At 37.7% G+C, this 13,502-nt stretch overlaps 1 protein-coding gene across 2 annotated transcripts in view; it reads right to left on the reverse strand.

The window, feature by feature from the left end:
• Positions 1 to 1,013: 1,013 nt before the first annotated feature.
• The window catches only part of PHF14 (PHD finger protein 14), a 299,910-nt gene continuing 287,421 nt past the window's right edge, over positions 1,014 to 13,502 (reverse strand). For both annotated transcript variants that reach the window (XM_084620028.1, XM_084620027.1), the window contains one exon: positions 1,014 to 1,194. In XM_084620028.1, coding sequence (XP_084476154.1) covers positions 1,120 to 1,194 — 75 coding nt within the window. In that variant the 3' untranslated portion in view covers positions 1,014 to 1,119. The remainder of the gene's footprint in view (positions 1,195 to 13,502) is intronic.

A 13,502-nucleotide genomic window follows, 5' to 3' on the forward strand; every position in this document is an offset into this window, starting at 1 on the left:
TAGAAAAGTGAAAAGGTCAACCTAAGGTTGGATTCTCCCACAGAAGTATATGAGTAATTCCCATTCTCTTCAATGAGTATTACTCATATCTTTGTGTCGAATTCATATGGTTCATTTGTAATGCTCCATACTGCTTTGCAGGAAACCTACATTTGGATTTCCCATACTAGTCTTTCATTGGCCAGCATGGACCAAAAAATCTTAAAGCAACATGCTTAACCTTGGTAAAGGAAGTGTTCTGAAGTCCTTGCTGCTCAGTTAAGGAGCAATGGTAAAGCAAGAAGTTTATCTAATCCTTTTCGATTAGAAGGACTGTGACAGAAGGATTAAAATTTGATGTGTAGATGAAATGGGAAATAATGGGGAAACCTCAATATTATCAAAGGTTTCAGAGTAACAGCCGTGTTAGTCTGTATTCGCAAAAAGAAAAGGAGTACTTGTGGTTAGTCTCTAAGGTGCCACAAGTACTCCTTTTCTTTTTGAGAATATTATCAAAGACACTGATCACCTGAGGGAGACAGAGTTTACATTGAGGAAAGTAATAATGCAGTATAAAACATTTCAAATGACTTGACATACAAGCAGATAAAATTGTCTGCATAGGAACATTCTTTTAGGAGATGCCTTGAAAACCATGCTTATCTTAATATTTAAGTTTTACTTCAGTGGCTTGTAAGAAGAAAAGTTTAGATACCAATTTAATTAGTCATGCATTTATCCAAATGCTTAAGTATCAAATGCAAAGAACTATGCATCTATGCTCAGGGATACCTGAATGATTTTGAATTATTACTGCCCTTTCAGGATGTGCACTGCTTGGTACATTGAAAAAGTTTGACAAGTTTGAGTAGCAAATGTTATCAGTAAAGAGGATCACATTGCCCTTATGCATATATTTCTAAAAGCTTTTATATTTTTACAGGTATTCTGTACCAGTCTTGAAAACTCAACATTTTAATATAATCATAAACGTCGCCAAGAGCCACTTACACAATTCCTCAGTGCAGCATGAATTTTAATTTTCAATGACTTTATTGAGAATGTTCTGTAAATTTTACAATGAGAAACTTTAACTGCTGTTACACAACTTGCAAATATTTCAAACATGACAGCAATCTTCTATTTTTTTGAATTTTTCTGTTCCATGTTCAGGTCTTGGGATGGATTTTCTTCCTTAGCTTCATTTTCATCTTCCTATAAAACAAAATAAAAAACCATTACTGGAGTTGCTGAAGAGACATACATTCTGCAGAGCCGTTCGTATGTTCAAAAGAAACAAACACATATAGAAACAAACCTGTCCATACCTTTCTTTGAGACTCTTTTACATGACTGATAAACCCTGACGTTACAATAAGTACATAATTTTAATGATTAGAAATGTGATCTTAATCAAAAGTTAAATAGAAATTTTTTACCTGCAGCATCAACTAATTTAGCTGCTTTGAGACTCATTACACAAAGAAAGAAACCTCTAAAACATAAAAGGTGAAATTTGATGATATTTAAACTTTTGTAGTGGATACTATTTCATACCTCCCCTTGGTTCTTGACCGGAGGTTTCCACAAAATTGCTTTTAAAATGCAAGAACTTTCTTCACTGTCCTAGAAATTACTTTTGAATAGCATCTGCCATTGAAAAATGTTTCATTTTTTTTAAGACCAGATACGTTTACTTCACCATTTGATAAAAGACCATAAATTTAACTTCAGAGACACTTTATGTGCTGCAGCATCGTATTTTTGTCCCATCTAGCATATTTTCTTGACAGGTCTGCCAATTTTCCAATTACTTGTACCACCATATGTTATCTGAAGATCAGTCAGGTCTAAAATAGGAAACATGAGCATGTCAGGCAGCAGCATGCTTACAATATTCTACAACTTCAACTCCAGGAGTAGGGCTCATAATTCACTCTGAGCTCCTCTGGAGCATATTGAATAAATGAAGTGACATCATAATGCCTGCTTCCATAGGAATGAATAGTATCTTGTGTCCAATACGAAATGTTGACCTCCAAAGTATAAATTTTGGCATCTTAAAAAAATATTTCATGGGACATCTCAACAGAAACAGTCCTGCAAACACATTCACAGTACAGACTGTCCTATCTTCAAACTGTTTGCATTTTGTTTTACAAAACAAGAAATCTTACTCAGTCTCAATAAAAAAACAAACAAATAAACAAATTACACTGAAATGTGGGTGATATAAAGTGTTCTGGTTTACATGAAAACCCATTGCCAGGGATCAACGGTAGACAACCACTGCTACACAGAGGGAGGACTGTCTAATGGTTGGAATCCTAGCCTAGGTACAAGAGACCTAGGTTGTTTCCTGTTCTGCCGCAGGCTACCTGCGTGACCTTGGAAAAGTCACTTTGTCTCTCAGTACTTCAGTTCCCCATCTGTAAAATAGAAATAATAGCACTTTCCTAATTCACTGGTTTGTTGAGCATAAAAATATTAAATATTCTGAGGTGCTCAAATACTATGGCAATGGGGCCCATAATACAGATAAATAGAGTATCAATGGAAACTACCTAGCTAAGTAAATATGGCCACGCATTTCACTATACATAACATACATTTGCAGAGTTAGCTGTTCTATTTAGAAAGTACATAATACATTCTGCACATAAATCTCCCTCCCACACACACACACACCTTGAAAGAAACATTTTGATTTACATTGCTTACTAAGGACAAAATGCAAATACATTCACTTTCATGAGCTATTTTTGCCAAGTAATTTCCATCCTGGTGGGAATGGAGTCCATGGTGCCTCAATCTCAGAGAGATTGAGGTACCATGAGATTTTTCACACAACACACAGTCAACATGTGGAACTCCTTCACAGAGCATGTTGTGAAGGCCAAGACTATAACAGGGTTAAAAAAAAGAACTAGATAAATTCATGGAGGAAAGGTCCATCAATGGCTATTAGCCAGGATGGGCAGGGATGGTGTCCCTAGCCTCTGTCTGTGAGAAGCTGCGAATTGGAGACAGGGGATGGATCACTTGATGATTACTTGTTCTATTCATTCCCTCTGGGGCACCTGGCATTGGCCACCGTTGGAAGACAGGATACTGGGCTAGATGGGCTTTTGGTCTGACCCAGTATGGCCATTCTTATGTTCTTAGAAGTCTCATATAGATATTGCTGAGAAGGGATGTGTACTGAGCTCAGAGGCACCTCATCAGCCCAGGCAAGTCAGGCGCAGCCTAATAAAGCAATTCCCAAAAGCTACCGAATACATTTTGCATATTCTTTTTTATGTAGTTGATAGATAGATACAAATTTAAGGACAAATTGTGATTTGATTAAAATGTCACAACTCATTCTCTCCAGCAGTGAAACGCAACACTAGAAAGTTTGGAGAACATAGTGCTGTGTCAGGATCAACTCTTGGTATAGCTAATAGTGCTCCAAGAAGCTGCCTCGTTACCATGGCAATTTACCAGGCCCAGGAGTCACTTTATAAGGGCATTGCTGTGGTAACTACCACTTGATGAGGCCATGGCAGAATTGTAGCAGCGAGGCCCAGGCTGCAGGGTTTTTTCTGCGGGATGGGGCGGGGGGAGGGACTGGGTAGGTTTTACCCAGTTTTTGTCTTCTGTGTCTGGGTGCCATTTAGGGTTGCCAGGTGCCCAGTTTTCAGGAACCTGGGTCCCAAAGCAAGAGTCCAGTTACTGCAGAGCAGAGGGAGGTACTGGGTCATTAACCCGTGCCAGCTCCTGCTCAGCCAGGATCACCTCCTACTTGCAAGCAGGCTACTTTAGATGATTCAGGGAGTGACGGGGGATGGGCTAGAGAGGAGTAAGAGATGGGGGCTGGGCCTTGGGGGGGAATAGGCGGAGAAGGGGGCAGGGCCTCAAGGGAAGAGGTGGAGCATGGGCAGGGTCTTGGGGGTGACCAGCAATTAGAAAGGTGGCAACCTTAGGGATGGGGTCTGAGCCCTACACCTCCACCATTGCCCTGCCGGTGCTTGACCAATGTGGGCCACAAGCAGGAATATTTTTGGCTCCCCCACACCACACACACTAATAATGAATAGGGGGCCCCCTTGAGCTGCTCGGGACCCTTGGCAATTGCTTAGTCTGCTTATGCCTAGTGCTGGTTCTACCCCACAGGGCAGGCTCCATGTGTGTGCATGAGAAGCTGCCACCAAGCCCCATACCAGTTCGGACAGCAGTGGTGGCTCCCAGGTCTGCCTGCTGTTTCTTCGCTATAAATAAGGTAAGCTTTTAATAGCTACTACATTATATCTGCTGTGTGTGTGTATAAATAACTATTTTGTGAGTTGTGCTTCAGTTGTCAAAAAACTCATGAGCTGCCACTGGCTGACCCTTGTGAGACGTCACATAATGGTTCAGATGAAGAAGACTGTTCGTGGATAGGATGTGTGCACCCTCCTGGTTCATTTGATTTAGTTCACTGGAGAAACACAGTGATCTGTTGTGGTGTTATGAGCAAATAACTGTTTTAGGGCTATCTTGACAACAGTTTCAATTATCTGGTAATGCTCCTCTTTGTTATTAATTATTTGGTCTTGTGTATGGGCTACTTTGCCACTACAGCCTCTGGAATCAGTAGCTTCTGGAGATGAATTACTATAGTTTGCTTGATTTGATGCAATTATGAAAGCAGTATCCCCTTCTGTTTTAAGCAGGGAATGGTGTGCCCAAGACACTTCCAAGGTTTAACCTCATGCTGAAGATAAAGGATAGCCTGGGACTAGAAACAAACGTGGAGAAGCCCATGGTCACATGATGACTATGAGTCTTGAGCTAACGTGTAAAATGTGTTGTCTGCATGAGTGCTGAAGACAATAAATCGTGGGGAATTAAAAAACAAAGTTTAGTAGAAGCTCTCTGAGTTCTTCTAGGCAGACAAGCAAGATGTTTCATTTCTGGGTGACTCATCTGTAGTGGAGCTGCAAGTTAGCATCACATATTTGTAAATTTTTAAAGAATTGTCCGAAGGTTCACCATTTTTCTAGTGCATGTGACTTTCACCCCCAAACAACCCGTCTCCCTTAGTCTTTATCCTTTCCTGGCTGCCAGCACCCAACTCCCACTCTCCCCAACACTTACTCCTGCCCTGACATACCCTCTCCCAACTCTTCACCACACACTCCTCCTGTGATCCTACTTCTGAGCTCCTGCACATCTAACGAAGAAGCAGAGAGAGGCTTACAGGCAGGAACTACAGGGAAAGAAGAGGGTAACCTCACTTGACATTCTCTCTGAGACCCAAGGGAGGGATAGGTATCAGGGGATTTTTATTATCTCCAGGGGCAAACAAGAAGTTGTGAAAATTTCACTTTGTGCAAGTACAAATGGTAAAGGTAAAAATGATATGAATTTTTAGTGAGTTTTTAGCATCACTGGAACAAATTAAGCTGCTTTGTAACAGCTCCCCTTTATTTCTCTACAAAGTGCTTTAACTTTAACCTAGAGGGACCACCTCTAGAAGGTAGTTTATTCCATATTCATTCAGTCCATGGCCTCTCTGCTGAGACTGACATGGGTGCTAATTAATGTCAACTGCGATAGCAATTTTTGCGATGTGCATTCCTATTAATTTGGAAGTTATATGTGATTGCCAGGTTACTTGGAATGGATCTGGACCAGCATTCCAGATATATTAACAATCCCCTGACCTGGCAGGTCCCACTATCCCTTCAGTTTGTTAACTGGCTATTACTGTAAAATTATAGTTTCCATACAATTTTTGAAAACACGATTTCTTGTACTTCAGGAAGATTTCTTATTATATACAGAGTATTTAACTGGTTGCGGTTTCTAAAGTCATTCACAATATTTGAATTTTCAGCTAAGTGGACTATTTAGCCTAATTATCAAGGAGTGATGCTGAATAGACTGAAGATTAAACATGTTTAATGTATTTGCTTTACTAATTACCACCTACAGTTATACAGCTTCTCATCATTAAGGAACCCACACTATATGGAGTGCATATATAGGGTTCACTCACCAACAGTTGGAACACACCAACTGTTCTACACTAGCAAGACTGAGTTTTCTCATGAGAGACAGTGAAGAGGCATTTTTGCAGGGCAAATCTTAGGTGGGAACAATAATTACCCAAAAGTCTTTTATTTTTAAGGTTTCAGAGTAGCAGCCGTGTTAGTCTGTATTCGCAAAAAGAAAAGGAGTACTTGTGGCACCTTAGAGACTAACCAATTTATTTGAGCATAAGCTTTCATGAGCTACAGCTCATTCAAAACCAGTCCAGGTTGGCAGACAACGTTCATACCATTGGTGGCTATTTAGTGGCTTCTGGTAAATGGTCACATGCTAGTTTCCAATGGACAGATGCTCTGCCATCACAAAATTTATCCTCATAACTAGCATTAGTGATTCACATTTCTACTATTTTCCTTTTGCTTATTTTAACCATCCTGCTTATAGCCTAGTATATTCTAATAGATTTTTAAACTGTACAGGCTTTAGAAAAGCTTGAGATGGAATATTCTCATATTAGGGTTCATATATAAAAAGATTGGCGTAATTGTTATTAATAGATGGCAAAGATCAAATTCACCCTAGTTTCTACCGTTTTCACCTACTGATAACAACAGGTCCAAATTCTGAAAAAGCCCATGTGAACAAATGTCTTGCAATAGTCTCCTAAAATATCCTTTAACGCAGGCTCTGGTGGCTTGTAAGAGAGAACTAGTTCTAGAGCTAATGCTCTGTTCCAAGATTGTAATCCCACCCACACCTAGGAGTTCCACTTCAGGGACAGACAGTAACTTCTCTCTGGCTCACTTCAATTGCTAAAATGACATCTCAGATGGCAAGGTCTCCCAGGTCATTCCAGGCTTTATAGTGTGGTTCATATGGTAACCAACATCCTGAATTGCAGTAATAAATGAAATTGGGAGCCAATACAGAGCACACAATGAGTTTAATGGTAATTTAAGTTAACAGCACCAAAATATATGAAGCATATTTACATTTAACGGCCCTAGAATTACTTTCACATTGAAATAAATTAAGATTTCTTGTCTGTAATTGCTGTTCTTTTATGGTTGTGATAATAACAGATCAAACTCCTCCGTCTACACACAGTAACTGGGATCTGATGGCTCAGACGGATAAACTGGGTCCAAGAAGTTAAAAATAGGGGCCTAAAATCCATATTTTAAAAGCTGAAAAAGGGAGAGGAGGAGGTATGGCCATGCAAATTGGGGGCATAGGCAGCATGTCATACCCACAGCTATCCTTAGACTAAAGAAAAGTGACAGGAAAAATGGGTCAGATAGAGTTGGTGAGAAATTGAATTACAACCACTATCCTTGGAGAATTATAGGTACCAGTATGTTATTTTCACTTCTACAAAGCTGCTAATTATGACAGAAACACCGCCAAGAAAATAAAAAGCTTAAAGGGTGTCTTCTTTACTGAACACATGTGAGCATGTATAAAAATAAAAGCAAAATGAACTCTCATAAATTCATGTCACCTCGAGCCCATTTACAGGGAAGGGTGAGAGTAAGAAAAAGCTGCAGTTCATATATAAGAAAGAACACCACACAGAGTTTTGAGTGTTCCTTTTTTTATCCCTTTCACTCAAAAACATGTCACTTTCTTGATGGTCCCATTAGCTGGCTATCTGAAGTCTTGAAGAAAAGAAATGAATCAGACAGTTACTAACTTCACAGGAAATTAGAGACAATTCTATATATAGAACGTATCATACAGCATCCGTCTATTCAGTGTGCTATGAGACACAATGTTATAGATTTGTGCTCTAAAGCATACCTATAATTCGCCCTTCTGTATATGTAATATGTAAGAAAAAAATATGAAAACTCTAAACCTACAGTTTCATGACAAAGAATAGTAAGGAATGTGTTGTTATGTATCAAGAAGGAGAGACAGACATCTAAATACCCTACCTGTTTCTACTACACAGAAATATCTAATAGGATAAAGATACCAATTTTGTGATGCACAAAATTTAAGATAGATTAAAAGCCCAACAGGTAGCTACTAGTATAATATTATGGACATCCCAACAAGGGGGAAAGTAACATCTGACCTGCAATACAGTAGTACAACAAAGAATGTCTAAAAGCTTAATTGTGGAAAGGCATATTCTAGAACTTGACTGTGGAAGAACTACCATGATTTGTGGATTAAGGTACTATTCAGCATTGGTAAGGGTGTCAGGGTGGCCACTACAATTAGACTCCAAAGATATCAAAAATATAGAGTACTTCCAACTTTAACAACCAAAAAGTATTGAAAATGGACTAGTTAGTGGCTAGAAACATAACAGAAAAAGAGTACTTACTCTATTCAAGAGCAAGGAAAATAATCCTGGTATATTCTCCAAAAGAATGAAAGATGTTACACAGAGAAAACGCATAAATAGAAGAACTGCGGAGCTGTTCATCCTGACAGTTCATCTGACCTGGATCTTATGGAGGTCATAAGCACACCAAAGGAGCATTGTGAAGCTTGATCAAAATATGCCCTTCCTGATTAACATGCTAATACAGGCAGTACAGGGTAACTCACCACTGGAATAGGGGTGGAATAGGCCATCTCAGCAGAAACAAAGCAGCTTTACACATTGGTGTACACTGAAGACAATCAGTGAAGGGACTTGATGCAGATGAGGTCCTTGGGAACCTATCTTTGCTATCCCTGTTGCAAGACACTGCTGCACTGAGTGTCAAGAGGCACTAAAGCCTACAATTGGGAATGGCCTTGAGTTTTAAGTTTGTCAAAGCAACAACTTCTGAGTGACCTCTGAAACTCATTACAAGGTATTGATAAGTGCCCAGCTCAAGACATGATGGTCCCCTAATTAAGACAGTGCTGAAGCATGCAACCCTTTCCCAGCTTGCACATAACACTACCTACTTCTATAATTTTGACACAACTGTTCATTTAAATAACTATGGCTACTCACTAACACTAGCCCTATAGAAGTATCTACATATCCTGTATGCATAAGCCACATTGACTGGTACTTAAAATCTTTTGTTTCCCTTTCCCCTTAACTATTTTTGTTTTTACTGGAGCACTTAAGGTTCAGTAGCAGTTCTTTTCAGAGCAAAATGACTATCTGAGAACATTCCTTTACTAAGATCTGAGCTATAATATTTATGTCATTAAAGTCTGAGGTAGAAGCCAGATATTTTATCAGTTACATCACACAGACTCTGTTAATCAAAACATCACTGAGATGAAGGTAAAATCTATCTTTAAACATTTTCAAGGTTCTTCCCACATACCTCATCAGGAAGGGATTTCAGAAGCTGCTGTGGTTTTTCTTTTTGTGTTAAATTCCTATTTATTTTCAGCATAAAAGGCCAAATTTGGAGAAAAGTGGCTACAGATTCAGAGATAAATTAGACTAATAAGTCAGCAAAGACAGAGAGAGACCATCATGTGCTGAAGTGCATAAGCTATTTTTCTTCCAAAACCTGTAATCTTCTCAAAAAGTATAACTGACAAATCTTATAAAGAAGGGTAGTACAGGAATATGGAATATTACTAGAACAGTTCTTTACCAGTAGATATTAGAAGCAAATATAAATTTCTTATGATAGATGGCAGGTTTGTCACTGCAGCTATGCAATGATAAGGCAGCTGTTTGTTTCCCAAGGAAAGGAGACCCTTGCTACATGGATCATTTTCACAGTGACAGCCTCGACAAGTTTGACATTTGCTTCATGAAGTATTCTGAAGCAGCCATCAAGAAAATGTACCCGCTGGGATCACTGGAAAGCTGACAGTCTTACCTTTTAATGTATATCTCCATTAATTCTTACTGTCAAACCCCACCAATTTCCTACAACAAAATCTTTGCAGATCTGATATAATGGAAGCTATGAATGAACTAACCATTTTAATGTAAGCAAACATGACATCAATTAACTGGTTGCAGTTCCCTGACTTCATTTTGTTCAGTAAAAAGAGCAAAGCTAAAGGGATGATGAATATTGTTTCCAAAGGAGTACCTAAATTATGTAGTAAATAGCATCGTACTCTAGGTGGCAATGCAAGACCAAGAGAATTATTTTTCTAACAAAGAGCTTATTTAAGATTTACAAGCAGCTGCATGTTTATGTCAAAACAAACCCCTTTAACTTATAATGGTACAAGAACTTTAAGTATTTAAAATAGTTTGTCAGTGTTCCGTATTTTCCATCTATTTGCTTCTAATTTTGATTAAAGGGATAAATGTGCCATTGCAAGATTCCTTACAGCCAAATTTCACTTAATGCTCACTATAGCACTAGGATTTTATGCCAGCTTTCAAACCCTCCATCTGTTTCTCCCTCTTCCTACGAGGCAGCCATTCCATTCAGTGGCCCCTTTGGCTGACTGCCATTGCAGTTGGTATTTTCAGCTGGGTAGGTGGTGCTTGGAACCAAACAGTTGTCTTACAAGTTCAGCTGATTCTAATTTGTAGAAAGTATTAAGAAAATGTTTGTTCTTTAGCCATCTGAATCTGCCTTAACTTTTGAAAGCATTAGATTTACATACTTTAAACCTTATGAACAAACGCTTATATAGTGTTATGGATCTAAAAGACAACTATTAATTAAATGCAAAATGACTTAAGAAGCATTGCCCTGTCTGTGTACAAAGGTATTCTCCATTAATTTTCTCTTAAGTCTTGGAGTATACTTGTTTTAACTTCCAAGCAAGAATTTGGCATTATTATGAGTATACTTGCAAAAAGCCATCTCCTAACCATTCAGTTTCACACTCACATATGCAGCTATACAGTCAATAAATAATATTTTTATATTAATGTGATCTTAGTAGATATTTTATGAAGTAGAAAAGCATGATCAAAGGATCTTCAGTTTCTATATTACCTGAATGTTACATTGCTAAATAAAGAATAACCATCCATAGACTAATAATGCATGTGTTACAACTGTTTCTAAAAAGTACAGTACTTTCAATCCTTTATTTATTCCAATTAAATTCTCTTCATTTAAATTGTACATTTGCTACAGCAGAGTGAATCTTCAACCTTTTTGTGCTTATATTCTTGACGCTAAGAGCAAGTGCAGCTATCTGGTGTACTTATAATAGGTGTACAAGGACAGAAAGCTGCTAAATCCCCACACTGAAGAGCTAATATTTTATTTTAACCTATTCCATTTTTTTAAAAAGTCCCATTTAAATAAAATCCTTAAGAACTTATTTTCAACTGTTTTTAACTACTTTCCTAAATAAGCCTGAGTATACAGTCTTTTAGCAAGAGGTCTCAACACTATTTTAATTCTCCTCAAAATACTTAATGACATTAAAAAGCAAAGCATATGCAGATACATAATATAAAATACTTCCTCAAACTATAGTCAAGAATTTTATAGACTTAAGACACACAAAAGAAATCACCTTAAATACCACTGAAGTGCACGTTTTAAACTGCAAGAGAAATTTAACATAATACCTCTGCATAATACATTTATCTCAATAACTGAAAAAATATTGACCATAATGAAAATGTTTTAGGTAAAATGAGTGCACTGCATGCTTCTGACCAAAATTAATTAGAGTTTTAATGTTTTACAATTCCACCATAATTCTTTAAATGGTGCATTTATTTCATAGTAATAAAAACTCGGTTCATTAAGTAAAGTTCAAAATCCGTGTTATGCGCTACATTTAACAACCTTTGCCCCTTTTCTTCTGTATTTCTTGATTCAGTTTTCCAATGCATTGAATAAGCAATCGAGGAACACAATTAAATTTCATGACTCTGCATATCTGGGATTCTTATTTCATTTAATACAAAGGGCAATTAATCTACCGTTATACACTGAATTCTAATGTTAGTGGGCCATGATAAATACTGAAATGAACATACAGGAAATGCTTAATTAAATTACTGTAAAAAGCAGAATCAAAGTTTTCCTTGTGACAGGAGAAAATGCATATTTAATTAGAAAAATATCTAAAGATGGATTATGAATTTAAAGTAATTTGAGAACTCTTAGCAAACCCAGCTGAAATGTGTGCAGTACATGTGGCAGCTAACAATATATGAACTAGTGAAGAGAGATTTTCTCCCATTTTTCCCCTCATCTCTTACTCTAAAATATGGTATCCTTCTATGTAGTGAATACTGCAACATGGTGATGTCAGAAAACTACACAATAAAAGTCTTTGTATCTTTTGGAATGTATGTATTTTTAAATCAACCTGTTAATGAAGAATGAGAGAAGGGGCACAAACCTGTGGTGTTAGAGGGAGTGGAAAAGATATAGGAACATTCAAAGTCTGTACTACAGAGAAGGATAAGAAGAGGAAGACAAGGCAGACTGAAGGAACAGATTTTTCTTTTTTTTAAGCATGTATTACATGCAACTCCTGCCCACATAAATAATGGCTGTGCCATTCTCTCGTTATGACATGAACAAACCAATCTAGCTTTACTCTTGTGGTTTATGATGTTATCAGAAACGCCAGCAGAATTACAGATTTATTATATATTGCACCGATCTGAGTATTTTATGTCTTCTTATTACTGGAAGCATTAATACTCCTTTAGCTAAAAGTTACACTTACAAATCAGTTGTGAGAGGATAGGACAAATTCTGGCTGCCCAGTGCAAAAAAATCCCTAGATGTTTTTTCACCCCTGCTCTACTTCCCTCATCATAACCCATGTGGAAGCCACCTTGTACTCCTTCTGCAACATGCACTGCAAGGGTCAAATTTGCCCACTGAAGTCAATGAGAGTTGTTTCATTAATTTCAGTGTGCAATGGATCAGGTCCCAAAGAAGTATTCTAGGGCATGGACTAGCCCACATCTTTATGTATGTATTTCCCTAATCTAGCAATGAAAACTATGAAAACCTTCCATGTCCCATGGTTTTAATATGGGGGCGGAGGAGGGAACATTGGCAATCAGAATGTGGATGTACTTTTGCAGCATCCGAGAGCCTCCAGGGAGTCAGAATTTGGACTTTCATATGTAGACTTAAAAACTACAAATACCTTATATTTAGGAAGAAACCTCCTCTTATCTATTTGAATTCAAGGGTCTACCTATAAAATTTCATTACATCAAATACATGTGAATATAATATGTCAAATACACTACTTTATATTTAAATGTATATAATACACTATTACAAATAGTTTACATTTAATTTATCTTTTATTATAACGGTCTTTGAGGCAAGGAGCATGTCCACCTCTGTGTTAATGAGGGGCTATCATCCTGCTCTTATTGGGGTCTCTGGATATAATATAAATATTAGACAGACACCTGTTCATTATTATTGATCATCAGATCTTACAAGGGAAAGACAGGTTTCAGAGTAGCAGCCATGTTAGTCTGTATTCGCAAAAAGAAAAGGAGTACTTGTGGTACCTTAGAGACTAACCAATTTATCTGGGAATAAGCTTTCGAGACAGAACCTTAATTTCAATGGGACTATTCATACGTTCCAATTAAGCATGTATGTGCGTTCTGAGCTGAGATC

The sequence above is a fragment of the Lepidochelys olivacea genome (assembly GCF_965140295.1).
Source record: "Lepidochelys olivacea isolate rLepOli2 genome assembly, chromosome: 2".
NCBI classification, from domain to species: Eukaryota; Metazoa; Chordata; order Testudines; family Cheloniidae; genus Lepidochelys; species Lepidochelys olivacea.